The 19,862-nt window shown below is 43.8% G+C and overlaps 1 protein-coding gene across 1 annotated transcript; it reads right to left on the bottom strand.

Annotated features, from left to right (window-relative positions):
- Positions 1-9,966: 9,966 nt before the first annotated feature.
- Positions 9,967-17,642, bottom strand: LOC148594000 (cytochrome P450 2H1-like). The gene is made up of 9 exons (XM_088528803.1): positions 17,433-17,642; positions 15,448-15,610; positions 14,386-14,535; positions 13,586-13,746; positions 12,942-13,118; positions 12,401-12,542; positions 11,949-12,136; positions 10,737-10,878; positions 9,967-10,236 (listed from the first exon to the last, which is right to left on the bottom strand). The coding sequence occupies exons 1-9, from the start codon at positions 17,607-17,609 to the stop codon at positions 10,055-10,057; spliced, it is 1,482 nt and encodes a 493-aa protein (XP_088384929.1). The 5' UTR covers positions 17,610-17,642; the 3' UTR covers positions 9,967-10,054.
- Positions 17,643-19,862: the final 2,220 nt, after the last annotated feature.

Below are 19,862 nucleotides of genomic sequence, written 5' to 3'. Positions count from 1 at the left end.
CTGCCCTATGAGGAGAGGCTGAGGGAGCTGGGCCTGATCAGCCTGGAGAAGAGAAGGCTGAGAGGGGATCTAATCAGTGTCTATAAGTACCTCAAGGGTGGGAGTGCAGAGGATGGTGCTGGTCTCTTTTCAGTGTTGGCCACTGAAAGGACTAGAGGAAATGGCCGGAAACTGAAGCACCAAAAATTTCACAGGAACTTTAGGAAAAATTTCTTGACAGTGAAGGTGACAGAGCCCTAGAACAGGCTGCCCAGAGAGGTTGTGGAGTCTCCTTCTCTGGAGATCTTCAAAACCCGCCTGGACGCAGTCCTGTGCCACGTGCTCTAGGTGACCCTGCGTGTGCAGGGGGGTTGGACTAGATGATCTCTAAAGGTCCCTTCCAACCCTAAGCATTCTATGATTCTATGATCACATGAGGAAAGACTGAGTGAGCTGGACCTGTTTAGTCTAGAGAAGAGAAGACTGAGAGGGGATGTGATCAATATGTAGAAGTACCTGAGGGGAAAATATAGGGTAGATGGGACCAAACTCTTCTCAGTGGTGGCCACTGACAGGACAAGGGGTAATGGGTGCAAGTTGAAAAAAAGGAAGTTTCACCTCCATATGACAAAGTACCCATGTGTTTAAAAGCTAGATGTGAGTAGGCGAGTGAAAATGAGAACAGCCTTCCAGACCATGTCTGGAGGCTTGGTGGCATTGGGTTGGCAATTTTTCCCCCTTCACTTTTGCGGATAAAGTGACTTGCAGTGCCTGGCTGGCAACGGCAAGGGTAAACAGCTGCTGTGAATACTAATCCATTGGAAAAACAGGGCTTTGCTCACAGCTTAACTCCAAGGTCCAGGCACTCACTTTTTAATGAACTCAATCTAGGCATCAGCTGATAGATTCCACACTCACTGGGGAAGAGGGCAGCAGCTCTGCTCCTGAGAGCACGCTAGGGACTGGGGGATGCAGAGGGGAAGGCTACAGGGACAGGCACCCCTAGGTGACCCATCAGGGGGTACTTCCTCATTCCCTATGCCCAGCCCACAGCAGCCACGCTTGGCACACGAAAGGTTTACGAACGTCAGGGAGGGCTGATGCATTTTCCTACCTGCCATGGCAGGTGAATGACATTGCACACTGCAGTACGAACAGCTGAACTACAGATTGAACTGCCAAGCCCTGAACTCCCTTGGCCACAAACATGGGTTGAAAAGTAGCAAAGGTAAGAGGGCAACTGCCTAATGATCAAGAGCAACTGAAAGGGAAGAACAAACTTAAATGAACTAATGCAAAGAATCAAAACACGTAACTACAGCTATCTGTCTAATGCATCTAACCATGGTATACAATTTTTAAAAATGATTTTAAACTACTTGGCTAAGAGATCATTTTTAAAAAATAAATTTTATATTGCTATACATATGGAAGTTTCTTGTCTATTGGCTTCACAGATATTCAGCCTTCATAATTTTACACTTGCCACATCACTGTGTAAGCAATAATCTGATAGATTGGTCCTGGCTGCACCAGCTTAAAAAATTTTTCAACGAAAAAGAAGAATCAAAAGAGAAATACAATTTCTCTTCGTTATACACTTCTCTACTCACCTCTATCATTTTTTTCCCTTTACATCCAAAGACAAAAAGAAGAAGGAAAAAAAAAAAAAAAAAAAAGGTCATTCCTCATATTTCAAAACATCAGGCTCCAAAGCTAAAAGGCTTACCTCTCGTCTGGTGGTCTACACCTCCACTAGAGTTAATGGGATCAGTCAGGAATGTCTTGGGATAGAACCATAGGTAAGGCAAACTGCTCCCTTAAAACCTTAAAATGCCCATTTATCAACATTACATTCATGTCTGTATGTCCAGAAAGTCCAGTATTTGCATCAAAATATTTTTGGTTCTAAAAGAAGACTGCAAAACCAAGGAGGACCCTGGAGAGTTGTGTCACTGAGGATAACCTTTGCACTTAGCCACTTTGCTTATCTCCCCCCACTCCTTTTCTGGTCCTGGCATGCTTAGACACAGCCCAAGGAGAGCTTTTTGGGATTCAGTTCTTGTTAATATACAAAATATTCTTCCGAAACACCATTCCTCAAGCAAAGGTTTGTGCTGCAGGGGCTGAGGTGCTGCAGACTTGCTCCTTTCTCAGGTGCTCTGCAAGTAAGAGGGAAGGTTCTTTCTTCTCTCCTAAAGCCTTCTTTAATCAAGGAATTTCTCTGTGTTGTACAGTCTGATTAGCCACATGTGTGATTACATTATCATGCAGAATCACGCGGACCATATCTGATACACCTGAGCCTGCCAAAGTTGTAAAAGTTGCACCATGTGTGTCAAAAGGCTACAGATATGTGGGTAAATCTATGGGATGTTTGTTTAGAACATGTGCTAAAAATCACTTACTTCTTGACAGAGAAACAGCACCAAGACATTGATGTCTTTGTGCTTATTAAAGCTGGGTGCCTGCTCAGGTGGTTTATTACCTGAGTCCTGGAATTTTTTTCTTCTCTTATTGTTTCTGCTGTGTCCCACATGCTGCTTTCAAAACAAACTCATACAGGACTTTATCCTTCTGCCCAGTGCTCCGTGCTGCCATTTGATGCCAAATAATTCTTCATATTCTGTTCACGCTAAGAATTGTGAATCCTGGTTGACAAGAAGATAACCAGGAGTCAGCAATGTGCCCTTGTGGCCGAGAAGGCCAATGGGATCCTGGCCTGCATCAGGAGGAGTGTTGCCAGCAGGTCAAGGGAGGGCATCCTGCCCCCCTACTCAGCTCTGGTGATGCCACACCTGGAGTATTGGCTGCAGTTCTGGACTCCCCAGCACAAGAGGGACATGGAGCTTCTAGAGAGGGTCCAGTGTAGAGCAACAAAGATGATTAAAGGACTGGAGTGTCTATCTTATGAGGAAAGCCTAAGCGAGCCGGGCCTGTTTAGCCTAGGGAAGAGAAGACTGAAAGGGGATCTGATCAATATGTGTAAGTACCTGAGCGGAGAATGAAGGGGCCAAACTCTTCTTGATGCAAGTTCCATCTCCATGCGACGAAGAACTCCTTTCCTGTGAAGGTGACAGAGCCCTGGAACTGGCTGCCCAGAGAGGTTGTGGAGTCTCCTTCTCTGGAGATCTTCAAAACTTGCCTGGACGTCACCCTGTGCCATGTGCTCTAGGTGTCCCTGCTTGAGCTGGGGGTTAGACTGGATGATCTCTAGAGGTTCCTTCTAACATTAACCATTTGGTAATTATGCCCTTAATTTCATGGATTTGCCGATTAATCTCACCAAGAAATATGTCATTGAAAATTTTTACTGCAGCTGCCCACACAAGCCCACACTTCACTTCATCCAAGGCTGGAGGGATGAAGAAAGGCATGTTCTCTCCCTCAAACTCTGTCTTTTGACTCTTCATCAGCAAACAGAGGGACTGTTGCAAGAAGCCGATACCCCAGAGGGCTGCGCTGCCATCCAGAGGGACCTGGACAGACTGGACAACGGGGCGGTGAAAAACCTCATGAAGTTCAACAAGGCCAAGTGCAAGGTTCTGCACCTGGAGAGGAATAACCCTAGACACCAGTACAGGCTGGGGACTGACCTTGTGGAGAGCAGCTCTGCGGAGAAAGACCTGGGTGTCATCGTGGACGACAAGTCGACCATGAGGCAGCAGTGTGTCCTCGTGGCCAAGAAGGCCAATGGGATCCTGGGGTGCATTAAGAAGAGCGTCTCCAGCAGATCGAGGGAGGTGATCCTGCCCCTCTACTCAGCCCTGGTGAGGCCATATCTGGAGTATCGTGTCCAGTTCTGGGCTCCACAGTACAAGAGGGATGTGGAGCTGCTGGAGAGAGTCCAGCACAGGGCCACAAGGATGATCAGGGGCCTGGAACATCTGCCCTATGAAGAGAGGCTGAGGGAGCTGGGCCTGTTCAGCCTGGAGAAGAGAAGGCTGAGAGGGGATCTGATCAGTGTCTATAAGTACCTCAAGGGTGGGAGTGCAGAGGATGGTGCTGGTCTCTTTTCACTGGTGGCCACCGACAGAACTAGAGGTAATGGCCGGAAACTGAAGCACCAAAAGTTCCACATGAACTTAAGGAAACATTTCTTAACAGTGAGGGTGACAGAGGACTGGAACAGGCTGCCTAGAGAGGTTGTGGAGTCTCCTTCTCTGGAGATCTTCAAAACTCGCTTGGACGCAGTCCTGTGCCACGTGCTCTAGGTGACCCTGCATGTGCAGGGGGGTTGGACTAGATGACCTCTAGAGGTCCCTTCCTGTTGCAGCTTGGAGCGGGTCAGGAATGCCAGACAACAACTTCATAGAAGCTGGAACTGACTTCGTCTATTAGCTTACATGCAGTACATTTATATGATTCTAACAGTTAGTGATGTAATTACACAGGCTCCTAATTGGTAGACAATGATCTAACTAAGACCCTTACAGCCCCCCTTACTTGTTTAGCTCATCCTTTTAGTTCAACAGCTCTTTTATTCCCTCTGACCTTGGTCTACTTCCTTATCTCCTAGTTAGCAGTCCCTTTGTTCTTTCACTGAAACCTGAAGGCTGGAATTGAGCAGGCCTGCTGGGCAGCCATGTCCGCGGCTCTCTAACCATTCCTCTACACCTTCCAAACTTAAGCATTCTATGATTCTATGATTCTAAGCCAGGAGCTTAGGTCTAACGCTCTCACCTCCCAGCTCTGTCTGAAAGGCTTTGGCAATAGATGAAGCCTTGGTCTCGGCCAGCTTTGGCTGCTGGCTGTTCTGGTACTTCTCTCCACCTATGTCCATCCACACGTTGCAGGATGGGTTTAATTCACCTAAAGACGAAGCTGAGAGGAGAGGGCAGACAGAAGAGTAAATCTTCACCATGAAGTAGCTCCTTTTTGCTGTCTTTTTTTTTTCTTTTTGATTTCCAGCTTTCATCAGAAAACTCTAGCAATATTTTTGGGGGAACACAAATAAATCTTATCTGTTCCCACAGGTGTTTCAGTAAATAAAAACACATTTTATTCCCAAAGGCCATAAACTCACATGTGAACCCTGAATGCTTTTGAAAGTGAGTGTAGAATCCAGCAGAAGAGGAGTCCTTGCGGCACAGTCGCTGAGGTAGTTTCTGCAGAGTGTTGGGTTTCCACCTAACACAGACACATTTTTCTGGCTGGAGGAGAAAAACAGCCTATTGAAAAGCTGGCAACTGGCACTGCAGTAAAGAAACTTTGGCAGGACCTTTTACAGTAACTGATATTGGGTTGTTATGAGAAATGAGCAATTCCCGCTGCTTGGCTAACCTGTTAATAATTCCTGATCAGGTTAGATGGTTACAGAGACACGATGTACCTTTACTGCTTGATGCCACCAATGGCTGTGCGAGTTCCCCTGAGTTTCTGGAGTGCTGTGAGATCCCAGTGCTCTCTCCTGGCTGGTGCTGTCTCCATTTGGGTTTCCTCAAGCTGCCAGGGAGGGGTTGGCAGAAGCCTTTCTGCAGCTCCACAGCTCTCATCTTTACTGAGGAGCATGGGCCATGGGAAGCAACCGTGTCTCCCCTGCAGCATGGATTCCCACAGGAGTCCTCCTCTCTTCGGGACCCGTGGGGCTCCCCAGACACCTGTGTGTTACGTGCTGGTGTGTCAGCAGCAGCACGTGCTGGGCTGCCTGCGGGTGCTGTGCGCAGCGCACCATAAGATGAAGCTGTGCCAATCAGAGCCTCACCCCAGCAGCCTCGCACTGCCGTTTTTCATTCAGCGCTTCGAGTCTTTATTTCAGTTTTCCATACCCTCCACTCAGATTTTAGGAGATATCTTCCACAAAATGCACAGATAGAGACAAGCAACAAGCAAAAATTCTGCTTGTTGCCGTGTGTCAGGTTAAAGCCAAGCAAGCAGCTCTGCAGGGCAGACTGTGTTTCATGACTATGCCTTGGAAATTCATGCTGAAATTTACAGTATGTTAGCTTTTAAAAGCCTTTAATGAAGGCACTTAATGCCATTTTATCCTGACGACATTCAGGAAAATGTGTTTAGCATGGTGTGGCAGGTGTGATATTTCACCCTCACCTGATGGAACTACTGAGGTCTGGGAGTTCCCAATCACATCCCTCCTCAGATGCCACAAGCAGTAATACAGAAATCACAACTCTGCACTGCAAACTGCTTAACCAGGGCCCTGCCTTGCAAAGAAGAGGGCAGATGCAAAGAAGACATGGTGTCTGACCCCAGAGCTTATGGTCTTTTGACTGCAAAACAGCCCCTTTATCCAATTCTTCATTCTTCATTCACATCAATAAATTACTTTGCATCACTTCCAGTCTCCCTATGGGCTAAAAGTCTTGTAAAACATTTTAGTCTCTCGGCGGAAATTGTTATCCATTTTTTCTAATGCTGGTTTGCTCTTTGAAGTGCACAGAGGGAACAAAAAGCCAAGTAACACTACCACGAGACACTTCATACAGACAGTTAGAGCCATATGATGATTTCCCTACTCAGGAAAGGAATCAGCATGAGGAAGTCTGCAAGGGTAATAATCTCATTCCTCTAATTCCTGAGGGAGTGAGAAGGTGACTCCTATTATGTATTGTCCAAGACCCCAGGTGATATGACAAATCCAAATACCAGGCAACATGGCAAAGAAAACCTTTCCACAGAAAAAGGACTCTTTATTCCACTACACTGGCATAAGCGTGCAGAACTTCTCTTGTATTCAGAAGAATGACTCTAGATTAATAGGAGGATGAATAAGAGCAGAATTACCAGCAGTGGCTCATCATCTTCTAAAAGACCTCTCCACAGAATGATCACTGATTTTGAGCAGATCCAGGGAAAATATGGTCTATTATTTACTTCTAAGATGATTATGAACGAAGGCCTTCTTAGAGAGAAACAACCCATTGATTATAGATAGAAAATGATTCTGCTGTGGGGTTAAATCTTCACCTCTGTTGCTTACAGGAAGAGTGAAAAGCGCTCATGGAGCTCCGTAATACCTCAGTGAATATTCCCTATTTGAGGTCTGTATCTGTTTTCAGAAAGAAGGAATATTACTGGCAGAAACCTTTCTCTACCTGCTTTGCTCCGACCAAGTTTTACACAAGGGATCTGCACACACACATCAACCTTTCTAACAGGAGCAAACTTACACTTCTCACTTATACTGCAACCAGGTCTGAAGGAAAGAAGGCTGCAAAATATACATGTTGTTACACAATGCCAATCTTGTGTATTTCTTTAAGTCTATAGACTACATAGTTTCAGAAGTATAGTGATATTTCCTCTTACACTAGCCTATGTCATAACTATTTTACCACTGATTTCAGAACTTGTTGAGATCGAGTAACACTTTTTTGATTCCCACACTATTATATTAGTGTTGAGTTTGAAACTATAGGTTAAACTTCTCATTTTTCACTGAAATATGACTATCAGCATCACCACTTGATTTTGGAGGCAAGTAAGGAAGGAGTTTTTAAAATGTTTTATCCAAGGAATGTCCTTATGGACATAAGGAGAAATCCTTATGTTTTGAGCGTGAATTGCTTCCTTGAGTGAGTGAATAAGAACTGATAAATATGATTTCTCTACTTTTCAAGCTGCTGCTCTTCAACCTTATCTGGAACAGATCAACCTGATTGAGGAGCAGGTTGCAGCTTTGGAGCAGGCAGCTTATAAATTGGATGCATATTCCAAAAAATTGGTAACTGTTGCCCCCTACTGTTACTAGCTGTCAACATAACCCCTTGTGAGGGGATTTAACAAGGTAAAATAAGTTTCTCTGAGCTCCTCCACTGTCTGAACAGCATGGCATTGACCTGCATTTAGGGGACTGAATACTGGAGGTGCATGGGAAGTGGCAGACGCTGGTAAAAGACTGATGCATCAAGTTATATGGAGGTAGACTTGTGCAGATTGTATCTGGAGATACAGTCTCTTAAGGAAGTTTGATTTCTTGTTTGCAATGTCCAGTGATCCAACCTCCCAAGACAAAATCTGGAAAGAGAGATTTTGACGTTCCACCGGACACCCAATCCCCTTGGCCTAATTTAATACTAACTGTTTGACCTAAGCATCTACTTCTTAAAAATCCCACTGGACAGCTAGATTTTTTTAAATACTTCCAGGAAAAAATAGTCCTCTAAATTAACCTGAGTTTTAAGCTGTATAGCCCCCTGCAGGTTTCAAGCCTTTTAGCCATGCATTCCTAAAGTTTTGTTATTTTTCCTTCTGCAGAAGCCAAGTACAAAAAAACTGGAGAAACAAGGAAATCTACAACAGAGACTTAACTTAATAGCAATACTGAACTGGAAGTTGGGTTATGAGAGCGACTGATCTCCGTTTAAGTTGCATAGCAGTGCTGTATGGACCTGATGTTGTGCAGGAAGCTGTGACTGATGAAGGTGAACAGTTCAGCAAAAGCAGACTTATGCCACTCCTACAAAATTCCCCAGAGGAATAGGTTGCATCTCCACATACCTTTATAAAGTGGGTAGAAGTTCCTTCTCAGGAAAGGGGCTCTCACTGGGATAGAGGTGTCCTTGTAGGAGAATTTAACTGAAAAGTCAAAAGTGGAATGAGCTGAAGTTTCACTTAGTTCAAGGGCTGAGCAAGGGCTTCATGTCCAGCAGGAGTATGGAAAAATCATGAAGGGAGAGGTTTAATGTGAACTTTGTGCTTTTTTCTAATTGGTGAGGAATCTTATGACAATAAAGTAGATGTTTTGCTTTACCTTTTATTCATATTCAGTGCCTCTGTAATGCTCTGATACCAAGTTGTGTTATGTCAAGCATATCTGTGATTTGAGAGAAAAGAAGTTTTGGGTGCTTTACATAAACATCTAATGCTATTGTGATAATGTTGCTCTTGCTGTCTTTTCCTGCCTAGCCCAGGTTCACCTGCCTGTCTTTGCTATTAATTATATATCACAGGTTCAAATGGGAAGATACAAGCTGCTATTTCTCTAGTCAATGGCACTGTGGGGGTCCCACTATTGTTTCAGGAAATTGGTGCATCCAGTATAATTAGTTGTCCTGTTCTGTCCAATGAACAGCCCTGTAACTTCAATCCTAATATGCCCAGTAAGGTCAGTGTGGTCTCATAAGGCGGATTGTACTCTTACATTGTCACTAGGAAGGAAAGTTTTTTAGGTCATAGACTAGCTCAGTCTTCAAGAGAAGAATAACTTCCATATAATTGAATGAAGTAAAATAGTCATGTATGTACAAGCCTGGGAATACAGTTTGGGAGTCTAGGCTGTGTGGAGGCAGGTTATCCACCAAATCCCTTTGTCTAGGATCTGAGAAAAACAACAGTCCAGTTTATTGCTTTTTCTTCATTTTGCAAAATAAGAGTGTAATTTCACAAAACTATAATTCTATTTTAATCATATAAAAGGAAACCCATATACCTAGTCATCAGATAAACTCCATCCCCACCAAAGGCCAGAATATATATACAAGAGTACAGCATCTGCTGAGCCCCTGAGGTGTGAAGACAGTTTGTGTTTGCTGTTACAAAAATAGGTCACAAGGAAATATGTGACTACAAAAAAAGACTACAGAGCAGAGACATGTACCTTAAGCTGGTTCTGGGAAAGACTCTGTAGTACAACTGTTTGTTCCTGTTGTGCTGAGAAATCGGGTGCTCTGGACAGCATAGCGGGACTCTGAGAGCCCTAACTGACATAGAATCACAGAATCATTATGGTTGCAAAAGAGCTTCAAGATCATTGCTTCCAACCACAAGCCTTTCAACACGATGCTTGTGTAGAATCATGGACTCCTTATGGTCGCTAAAGACCTCCAAGATCATCGAGCCCAACCGTAAGCCATGGCAGGAATCAGACAGGAACCCGGGGCAGGTGAAGTAGGGATGGAGGAAAGCCTGTATAGTTTTGCTGTAGGGAGCCGCTTCCTCCCTGTGCAAGTACATATTTGCCTTAGAGCTGAATATGTACAAACATTTTCCTCTAAACTAAAAGGATGATCTTTCTCTTGATAAAGAATCTAGTGTTTCAGTATTTCCAGATTAGAAAATGATTGTCATTTGATGAGAGCTTTCAGGAGCTTGTGGGCTTACAACTGTGTTTACTTGGTTAACGGGGAAGAAAAGAGACCTCATAAGGTTTGGACACATTTGCAATACTGTTGACTACTGGAGAAATGTCAATGTCCTTGCGATCTTTAACAGGCTTCAAAGTAAAATTCTGCAGGATGGATGCAAGAAATAAGAATATCTCCATGCGTGCCAGACCTTCTCCTGCACAGATACGTTTTCCTGCAAGGAAAAATAAACAAAAGTGAGAAGATAGTGGAATGTTTTTCTAGCAACTTATTTTGATCATTGCTTCATAAAGGTTCAGACATCTCAGAATAAACAAGCAGCACTACAGAATTTTGGAGAAGTGAATGAATTAAACTCGGGGGCTCAGTGTCTAGAACAACTTGGAAGTGTTTGGAGGGCAAAAACACTTTGAAGGTTTCAGCTTCTCATGTCCTGCTGCTGACTGATACTAAGTTTGGAGAGAAGGGACAAGTGGCATGGCTGTGGGTTACGCATCATGCATCTCTTTTTTGTAGATTCTATTGGAAGAGATTTTGCAATGGTAAAAGGTGAAATCAACTGGAACTCTAGTGCAGGGTTTAGAGCTGCCCAAAAGTGACTGTAACAGGAGATCACTAGCATCACTGTGGAGATCCTGGTGGCAGAGCCACTGAAATTGTCAGAGAATCTCTAGGACAGGAGGACTTAGGTTCTGAAATAGGTAGATTACCTACCTGTAGAAAATGGCACGAAGTAGTCACTCTTTTTAAAGGTACCATTTGGATTTAAGAAGTGTCCTGGGTCAAATTTTTCTGGATTTGGAAATTCCTTGCTGTCATGTAGGACAGACCTTAGCACAGGAAATACCAGAGTGCCCTGAATTGGCAAAGAGAGAGAAGAGACTTTAAAACAGAGATACTCTAAAGCAAAGTGGCATTGTGAAGTTCCCTATATAGACCCATTATGTACAGCCTTCAGTAAGAAGAAACAAGGTTAAAACTGCATGAGACAAACTAATACCACTTCAGAGGAGCCACATCAAAGGCCTAGACCATTGCCAGTCTTGGTGCATATTCATGCCTCCAAAGGACTCTTAGCTTGAGGTACGTGCCTCCCTCCAAAGCTGAGACTTTAATTCTCAACTTCCCAGCTTTGAAATTAAATAGGAACAGAATCCAGCTCCAAAGTTTGTGTGGGGACAATATCTAGCCAGCCTGAACTCCAGAACAGGAAGCTCCAGCTTCTATTTGCCTCTTTCTCTGTTCTCTTGCCTTGTGCAAGCTCTATGGTCATCTCAGGGGGCAGCTGAAAGTGAACAATGCAAAACATAGCAGAGCTCTGGGTACTGAGGTCAGGGTACCTAAGACTGCACATGGACATGTGATTTGGTGAGTTAGGAAACTGCCCAAATAAATCTCTACTTAGCACATAGATTAAATAGGAATTAGGTGGTTAGAAATGCTCTTTCCCTAAGCAAAAGAGCACAGCTTGAAAAGCGTTATTACTGATCATGGATTCATGCTCCTTTACTCCTCCAGCCTATAAAAAGCCAGAAGAACTTTGTAATCTAAGTAATCAAAGCTTAAGTGAGGAAAAATGTGTGCCACCAGTCTATGTAGAAACTAAGCATGGCAAAAACTCTTTGCAATGCTTTTCAACGTTAACAGTGGTGAGAATATTTAGTTTTTTTCCAAAGAAATGACAAAAGCTTGTTTGCTTGCATCTGTGTGAAATACAGAAAACTTCCTTCTCACATAGAGGATGGAAAGGCTTTGTTCAAACAGAAGGAGCTGGAGCAGGTAACGTCGAGATGCCCCTTTCAGACTAAATTATTCTATGCTTAATTTTCAATGTTGAAAAGAAAATAGGATGCAATGAACAGAAAGCAGAGCTTTGCCCTCTTGGGGCATAGGATCATGACTTTTCCCAGAAGCACTAGAACTGACCTTGGGGATAAAATAGCCTCTGAATTTGGTGTCCTTGGTCACAGCATGTGGGATATTAAGTGGAATTAAATCAATGAATCTCTGGATTTCATGGACCACAGCCTCTGTGTATGGCATCTTGCTCCGATCTGCCACGGAGGGACTTCGGTCTCGGCCAATCACCTGGTCAATCTCTTTGTGCATTTTCTCTGTTAGAAAATAAATCAGCGTTGAATGGACAAGCCTCCTGTGTGTTTGCCTGGACCTATCCTGTGTGTACAGCAAAACTTGCTTTGTGCACACCAGCAATAATCGTTTACTGTGAACACAACCAAGATTGATACACCTTCCATTTTGTAAAGACATGTTTCCTTAATCAGAGGAACATTGCCCCTTGTAGTAATGACATGAGTTGTTCAAATTGATACAATGACATAAAAAAGCTTTCAGTTATTTATTCTCTTTTGTATTACCTTCTATCTCTGGGTATTTCGAGAGAATCAGAAGTCCATATGTCAATGTGTTGCTGGTTGTCCCTGTTCCAGCAAGGAACAAATCAAATGTGGTTCTGGTCAAGCTCTCGGCATTAAAATATGAATGACCATTTCCTTTCTCCTGGAAAAAGATTTGGCAAATTGAGAAACTTGTCCTGTACCCATTATACATGTTCTTAGATACATCTAATGTCCTTTCTGAAATGCAACATTCACTCTCCAGAACACCAGCAACTACAGTACTTTTACTGACTAACATCATGACTTTTTTAAAAATTTTGAATGAACACTTGCTTACATCAACCTCCTTGATCTTCAGCTTTCCTAATGAGTGCTGCATGTCATTGTTCTATGTTTCTCTCTTTCTAAAATTCTTAGTAAGAAGATGGAGAGGACAGACTGAAATTGATGTGCCATGAAAAACAAATGTGCCATAGTAGAGTGCCCTGTGAGAACTCTAAGATCCTGGGATTCCAAACAATGTTTTTATTGTAACCTAAAAAGACATCTGTTACACTACCTGTTCCATTTTGATAAGAAAAGCGTCAATAAAATCTCGAGGACAGCTGGGATCCAGAGTTTCCTGGTGTGCTCTTACAATTTCAGAAATAATATCACTAATTTCATCGAAGTTTTTCTCCATTTTCTGATGAGGCCCAGGTAAGCGTTCCAGGACACTTGGGAGGAAATTGTATAACTGTAAAAATAAAGTGAGGGAAAAGCACATCCTGGTTAATTTGAATGCGACAAAGTCTTCTCTTAGCAGTGATCATGAAAAGAGATCAGTTAAGCCATTTTGGAGCGGTAGGTCTTTAATATTGTAGGTCTTCAATATTGAACTGGAATATGGTAGGTCTTTAATATTCAACAAGAATTTATTGCCCTTTACAAACTTTATGGCGTCACTGTATGCAAGGAAACATTTTACTACATTTTGATTATTTTTACAATGATATCCTCCCTTGGACATACAATGGCAGGAAAATAATAATCAATGACAAATCATTAAGGAAAAGAAAAGACTGAGAAATTCTTTGCTTAACTGCTTTTTTGGCCTTCAGAAATCTTCCCCTACTTTAGGACAAACAATCCCAATGAAAACTTAATAACATAAATATTCGCTAATAAAATAAATTTATTAACAAAAGGAAACTTTGCACGTACTATTGCATACATAGAGTCCTGTATATTGTTATTTTCCTCTAGCAAGTCAAGTAAAGTCAGAAATTTTTTGTCCTCATAGTCAAACCGATCCCCAAAGACAATGGAGCAGATGATGTTGGCAACGGCATGGATTAGGTAGTTGGTAGGATCGAAGGGCCGCTCTGTAACAAAATCAGCATCTTGCATTAGTTATTTTGGTCCAGCGTTCCCTGCACTGACAATACTGGGGAGCTTTGCATCTATTGTATGATGTACATCTCTCTCATTTACAGGATGCTCATTAGACATGGCTCTGAGTATCCCACCAAATCCAGTGGTCGTGGAAATGGTGTCCCAGCATCCTTTTAGGTTTGTCTGTTTTTTTCTTTACAGAATAAGCATTTGTGAAGGCTGGTTGCAGAAAGGAACGCTGTGGTTCTTGCCAGGACTGTGACACTCTCAGGGGAGATACTTAGAAGAAATAGTTTTGACTGATAAGCTACCAGAAAAGGCTTTTATGGGGTGAATCCAAAGGGGTTACCCTATGCCCTAGATAACAGCCTGTAGTAGTCCCCATCCCCAACATCACATCCCTAAGAGTTGGGAAGTATTGTCTAGTATTCAGAAGACTGGGCCCAAAACCAAATAGCTGGAAATTAGTTATCTTGTCACCAGCATCTTCAAGACCCCTCGGACTAGGGAGCAAATTCAGCAGCCGTGTGCCCACTTCTTGTGTCATGCATTTGGTGAAGCAGCTCCACACTCTTCATGCTCTTTGCCGCTGCTAAGCTGTCCTAGGAGCCACAAAGTTCACATCTTACCGCGTGTGTTCTTGAGCCTCTCCACCAGAAAATGAGCTTCCTCCTGGATCCGCTGCTCAATGCTTTTCTTCCCCATCCCAAAATCACGCAGGGTGGTGAGGGTAAATCGTCGGAGTTGTTTCCAGGCCTCCCCATTGCTGGTCACAACGCCTAACAGAGGAAGGAAAAGCAGAGATGCTGTGAGGAGACAGACTTTTTTCCTCTGTTAAGAGTTATACAGTGAATACCTGACATGCAAAAACACCTTTTTGTGGACATTTACTGCAATTGCTATATGCCCCAAAACCTAAATCTCTGCACTTCTGAAGATGGCAGATCTGTTCATTTGGATTGCCACAAGCTCAGTAAAACACCAGGACAAAGGGAAGGAGGAGCATGAAGTAGTGTGTGAAAAGGGGACTGGGGATGATGTTCCTCATTATTGGATGCCACCAGGCTTTCTCTAAGAGTGCTGCTGAAATAATCATTACAGGAAAGGGCTGCTTGTTTAATTGTAGAAGGCGACTACATCTACTGACTGTGAGGTTGCTTGAAAATCCTGACAATTCTGTTTTCCCTTGTTTTCTAGCCTTCTGTCTCCTTCATACACTGGAATAGCTGTTTACTTGGATAAACAGCATACTGGGAACTGCTATGCTGAATAAACCCATGGCATAGCTTTTACTGGCCTTGGCTTTTGTGCTTTGGAATTTGACTTTTGCTCTTTCCTTAGCAATCTTGTATTGCTAATGTTTTCAGAGACAGGAAAAGTTTACCAGCATACTTCATGAACAATATTTTTGCCTAGAAATTGCAGACTGCTGAATAAACAAGGCACTCAGTGAAGCCAGCATACGACCTTAAACAGCTTATGTGTGTTTGTACATGTGTATGTGTCATTCCCATTTACTCAAGGATCCAAGTAGAGAATTTGGCTCTTTGTCTTTCATTTTGCCCCTATTCTTTTTTATTACCTAACAATAATAAACAAAATCCCCACACTGCCTCTTTCACTTCCTTCTCAGCCCTTTCCTGGAGCATTGAAAGCATCAGCTCTGCATGCAAGGATTACCAGGAACGTACCTGTGCCTTTGATGAATTTCTCAAACACTGGTAGAAGGCCTCTTCCACTGAAATCATCTGCCTGATCAATCAGAGCTTCTTTCACAGCATCATAACCATAAAGCACCACAACCTCTCTTGGGCCAAAATGTATTTTGAAGACAGGACCATACTTTTGGCTGAGCTGTAGGAAAGAACACAAAGAAAATCACACTAGAACGGTGTCTTCACAGCACCTTTGGGACAGTCTGGACTCCTTGCTACAGGTGGATAACAACAGTTTACACAGGCTCAAAAAGCAGTTAGTTAGACATGATCACAGAGGTCCATGGAGGGTTTTCAAACAGAAATGCACCACGTTTATTTTGAAAAGTTTCTGGGCCGCAAATCTCTGGGCACTGGAAGAGTATACCAGGGAATAATCTCTGACTCCTTGTGCTGGTTACGTATGCTATCCTGGGCATCTGCGTTGGGCTTGCAGTTGAGAAAAGAACATGGACTTTTGGTGTGACCTGAAACACGTTTTCTCATGTTAAGCCTTTGAGAGCAAGCTAAAGTCCTATTTTTATCATAGAAAAACTGAATAACCTAGTGCTCTAAAATAAAGCAGGATGCTTAAGGAATGCTTGTGATTATCAACATTCACAAGCACTGAGGCAGAAAGGAGCTCTTATATGTGTGTTTGATGGTATACAAAGTGATGTGAGCCACCTTTTTGACCCAAAGTAGTGAATGCTCTGAAGCAGTTTTGTAAGTCCTAACACTTAGCAGTTTTGTAAGTCCTAACACTTTTTTTTTTTTTTTTTCCCTCTGGATGTATATGTGGATGCCACCTCACCATGACAGACAAAATTTTCTCTTATGCTCCAGTCCATAAAACTGCTTATCGATGTCCAAACTGGAGGCATGTAGTCATTGAACTGCAAAAACTGGGATTATGCTTTTCTCAGATGAATCTCAGTCACTGTTAAGGGTGCATGAGAAAAGAATTGGAATACATTTAGGCTCAGGCATATTTAATCTATAAGAGTTTCCTTTTAACAGTGCCTAACATGCAAAATTCTGAGCTCTCCACAGACTCTGTTTTTGGAGGAACTTCTGGTATAGCGCTGCTGTGTGGAGACAGATAAATGGAGACTGAACTATAGGGGCTGAAGTAGGTTGCTGCCAGTGGTTCTGAAGAGCCTTCTACTACATGACCTGTTGGCAGGTGCAGCTGTGTTACCACTTGGCCTTCCCCCTCTCTAAGAATTCATACTTGACAAAATGCTACAGTGCCACCATGTTCCACATACTGGTAAAACTTGCAGACTTGCTGAGCCTGTAGCTCAAGCCTCGAGCTTCTCAGCTGGTCTGAATTTCTGAGAATACTGGGATTTGTCCCTGAGGATTTTTTCACCCCATGGAGAGGACCTCAGTTCAAAGTGTCTGGAAGTCCGGAGACCTTTCTCATCCATTCATTATCCTTCCCATGTACTCATGTTGCAGCTGCTCCTACAGAACTCCCAACACACAGGTTTGTGTTTGACAAATGTGTGCCATTAGCTGGGAGAAGAAACGGATAGCACACTTCACCTCCAGAATTTTCTGCTTCTCACTCTACTTCTCCTCTTAGGAGATCCCGTCTATCTATGTCTATCTGCTAGGAAGGAGAGGCAGCAAAATGGAGTGGAGGTCATTCCCAAAGCAGGGCTAGGCAATGTTGCCAGAGTCATGTGGAGCTGGGCACAAGAAGAGTACCATGAACTGCATCAGAACCTTGGCTGCAAAGCCATTTCAGTACTGTCAGGAGATCAGCAGAGCACTCATCCTTATGATTATTATAATAGATAACATACAGATTACAGATGCACACATTTTTGAGAAAGTTTCTTTTTTAGTGCTGCTGACATTCAGTTAATGCAGCTTTGACATTGTCTGTTGCATTGAGCTGAAAGCCCATGTGCCCTGGACTCCATTTTAAATGCAATGGAGACAGCATAGAAAGAATAGAGACAATCCCTTACCTTCTCCAAGCTTTGAGGCACATATCGTGGATTCAAATGGAACACGCTTCCAATTAAGGGGAGTGCTAAAGGACCAGGAGGCTGCTTTCCTGGTTTAGATTTACCTTTCCATACTGAAAAGAGAAGGCATGAGAAACAAGTCATTAAGAAAATAGTGGTCATTCCTAGGGGCTCCATGGTGGGCCAAATAAAAGATGTCAAGTTTCAGAAGAAACTGAAACTGGACCTGCAAAGCCAGTTATATATATATGTTTTAGCACTGAAACACGTGGAAAAATCAGCCAATGACACCTCTCTGTTTCTGATGAGATAGGAGGTTACTTATTAACCTGCACAAGATAAAAAAATGAACCAATTGGAAATGAAGTAATTGTTGACATGGACGATTTGTGTGTGTGTGTGTGTGTGTTCCTGGCTTGTGTTCCTTTGTGTAACACAGAACATAAGAAATCAGCTTCGAATGCTATCGAAAGAACTTGAAATACTTTTTTCTTCAGGACTTCAGGCAATGTTAAGATCTATAGTTATCCTTGTGACAAGTGGGACTTGTAGATAGAGTAATGTTGTCCTGGTGTTTCCCTTCACAGAATAAAGGTAGTGAATGGTAGAGATCCAAGATGCATTATGGACCAGAAAATAAAAAATAGAGCCTACTGCAGTGTATATGCCTATATAGCAAATTCTTGCTGTTTGTCCTCACTCACAGAGTAACCACCACCAGTCACTAACCACAGTGGAGGGAGGGAGGAATTGTGGCAGAAGAAAGGACATAAGCATTTCCACACTCTGTCTTGGCTTGTACTTCAACTGCTCTGTGGCTCTTTCCCTCAGACCCATGGGGTCTCTGGCCTTTTCTCCTTCCCCTGAGACACACCAAAATGAGACCTCAGAAGAGAGTGGAGAGTGAGGTGCATTGAGTACTGGCTGGATGGCAGTGCTCTGAGGGTTGTGGTAAATGGGGCCGAGTCTAGTTGGAGGCCTATAGCCAGCGATGTCTCTCAGGGATGAGTACTGGGCCCGGTACTGCTCAACTTGTTCATCAATGACTTGGACAAGGGGACAGGGTGCGCTCTGAGCAAGTTTGCGGATGATACCAAACTGGGTGGAGTGGCTGGCATTCCCGAGGACTGTACTGCCATTCAGAGGGACCCAGACAGGTTGGAGAGTTGGGTGGAGAGGAACCGCGTGAGGTTCAACAAGGAGAAGTACAGGGCCCTGCAGCTGGGCAGGAATAACTCCAGGCACCAGTACAGATTAGGGGTCGATCTGCTGGAAAGCAATTCCCTGGAGAGGGATCTGGGAGTCCTGGTAGGCAACAAGTTAACCATGAGTCAGCAATGTGCCCTCATTGCCAAGAAGGCCAATGGGATCCTGGCCTGCATCAGGAGGAGCATTGCCAGCAGGTCGAGGGAGGGGATCCTCCCCCTCTACTCAGCTCTGGTGAGGCCGCACCTGGAATATTGGGTGTGATTCTGGGTTCCCCAGTACAAGAGGGACATGGAGCTTCTAGAGAGGGTCCAGTGTAGCACGACAAAGAAAATTAAAGAACTGGAGCATCTATCGCATGAGGAAAGACTGAGTGAGCTGGGCCTGTTTAGCCTGGAGAAGAGAAGACTGAGAGGGGATGTGATCAATATGTACAAGTACCTGAGGGGAGAATATAGGGAAGATGGGACCAAACTCTTCTCAGTGGTGGCCACTGACAGGACAAAAGGTAATGGGTGCAAGTTGAAATACAGGAGGTTTCATCTCCATGTGAGAAAGAACTTCTTTCGTCTGAGGGTTACAGAGCCCTGGAACAGGATGCCCACAGAGCTGTTGTGGATTCTCCTTCCCTGGAGATCTTCAAAACCCACCGGGATGCGACCCTGTGCCACCTGCTCTAGGTGTCCCTGCTTGTGCAGGCACATTGGACCATATGATCTCTAGAGGTCTCTTCCAACCTTAGCCATTCCATGAATCTGTGATTCTGTAAAAAGCACAGACCATACAGGCTTCCATTCAAACCATTCCCACAACATGGCACAGCCTGCCTAGCCCGTGGGCAGCACACTGTTCTGTGTAGTGCAAGGCTGATGGGTCTGCTCCTCAGGACTCTTCACTATGCAAAGATGTGCCAGGAGGAGAGGGGAAATGGCAGGGCTGCTTCCACCTCTCCCACTCACTGGAAACAGGACATGGAAGAGGGAGGAATGAGAGACAGGCCCACATTTACGCAGCATCCTTAAGACAACCCCGATGGGTGGGATTCACCTCACCAGCGCCTGCCTAGAAAGGAAAGCAACTGGGCCCAGCCCTCCCACGGGCACCTATCTGTGGGGGGCCCAAACAGATATCACTGCCCTCTAGTGGTGCCTCTCTCACTCCACAAAGTGGAAAAGGAGCTCAGCCATATTCTTAGACAACCATTAGCACATGAGGAGGATCCTA

This window comes from Tinamus guttatus, unplaced genomic scaffold, assembly GCF_059628265.1.
Source record: "Tinamus guttatus ecotype Peru unplaced genomic scaffold, ASM5962826v1 Tinamus_guttatus_pri_ptg000314l, whole genome shotgun sequence".
Classification (NCBI taxonomy): domain Eukaryota; kingdom Metazoa; phylum Chordata; class Aves; order Tinamiformes; family Tinamidae; genus Tinamus; species Tinamus guttatus.
The sequence above is the reverse complement of the archived record's forward strand: the minus strand, read 5'-3'. Positions and strand labels throughout refer to the sequence as shown.

Coding starts and splice junctions, on each gene's coding strand:
- LOC148594000 (XM_088528803.1), bottom strand. CDS start 17,609: ATGGAGCCCCTAGGAATGACCACTATTTTCTTAATGACTTGTTTCTCA. Junction 14,536..15,447: donor GAAATTCATCAAAGGCACAG/GTACGTTCCTGG, acceptor TTCCTCTGTTAG/GCGTTGTGACCAGCAATGGG. Junction 12,543..12,941: donor TTCTTATCAAAATGGAACAG/GTAGTGTAACAG, acceptor ATCTTTTTCCAG/GAGAAAGGAAATGGTCATTC.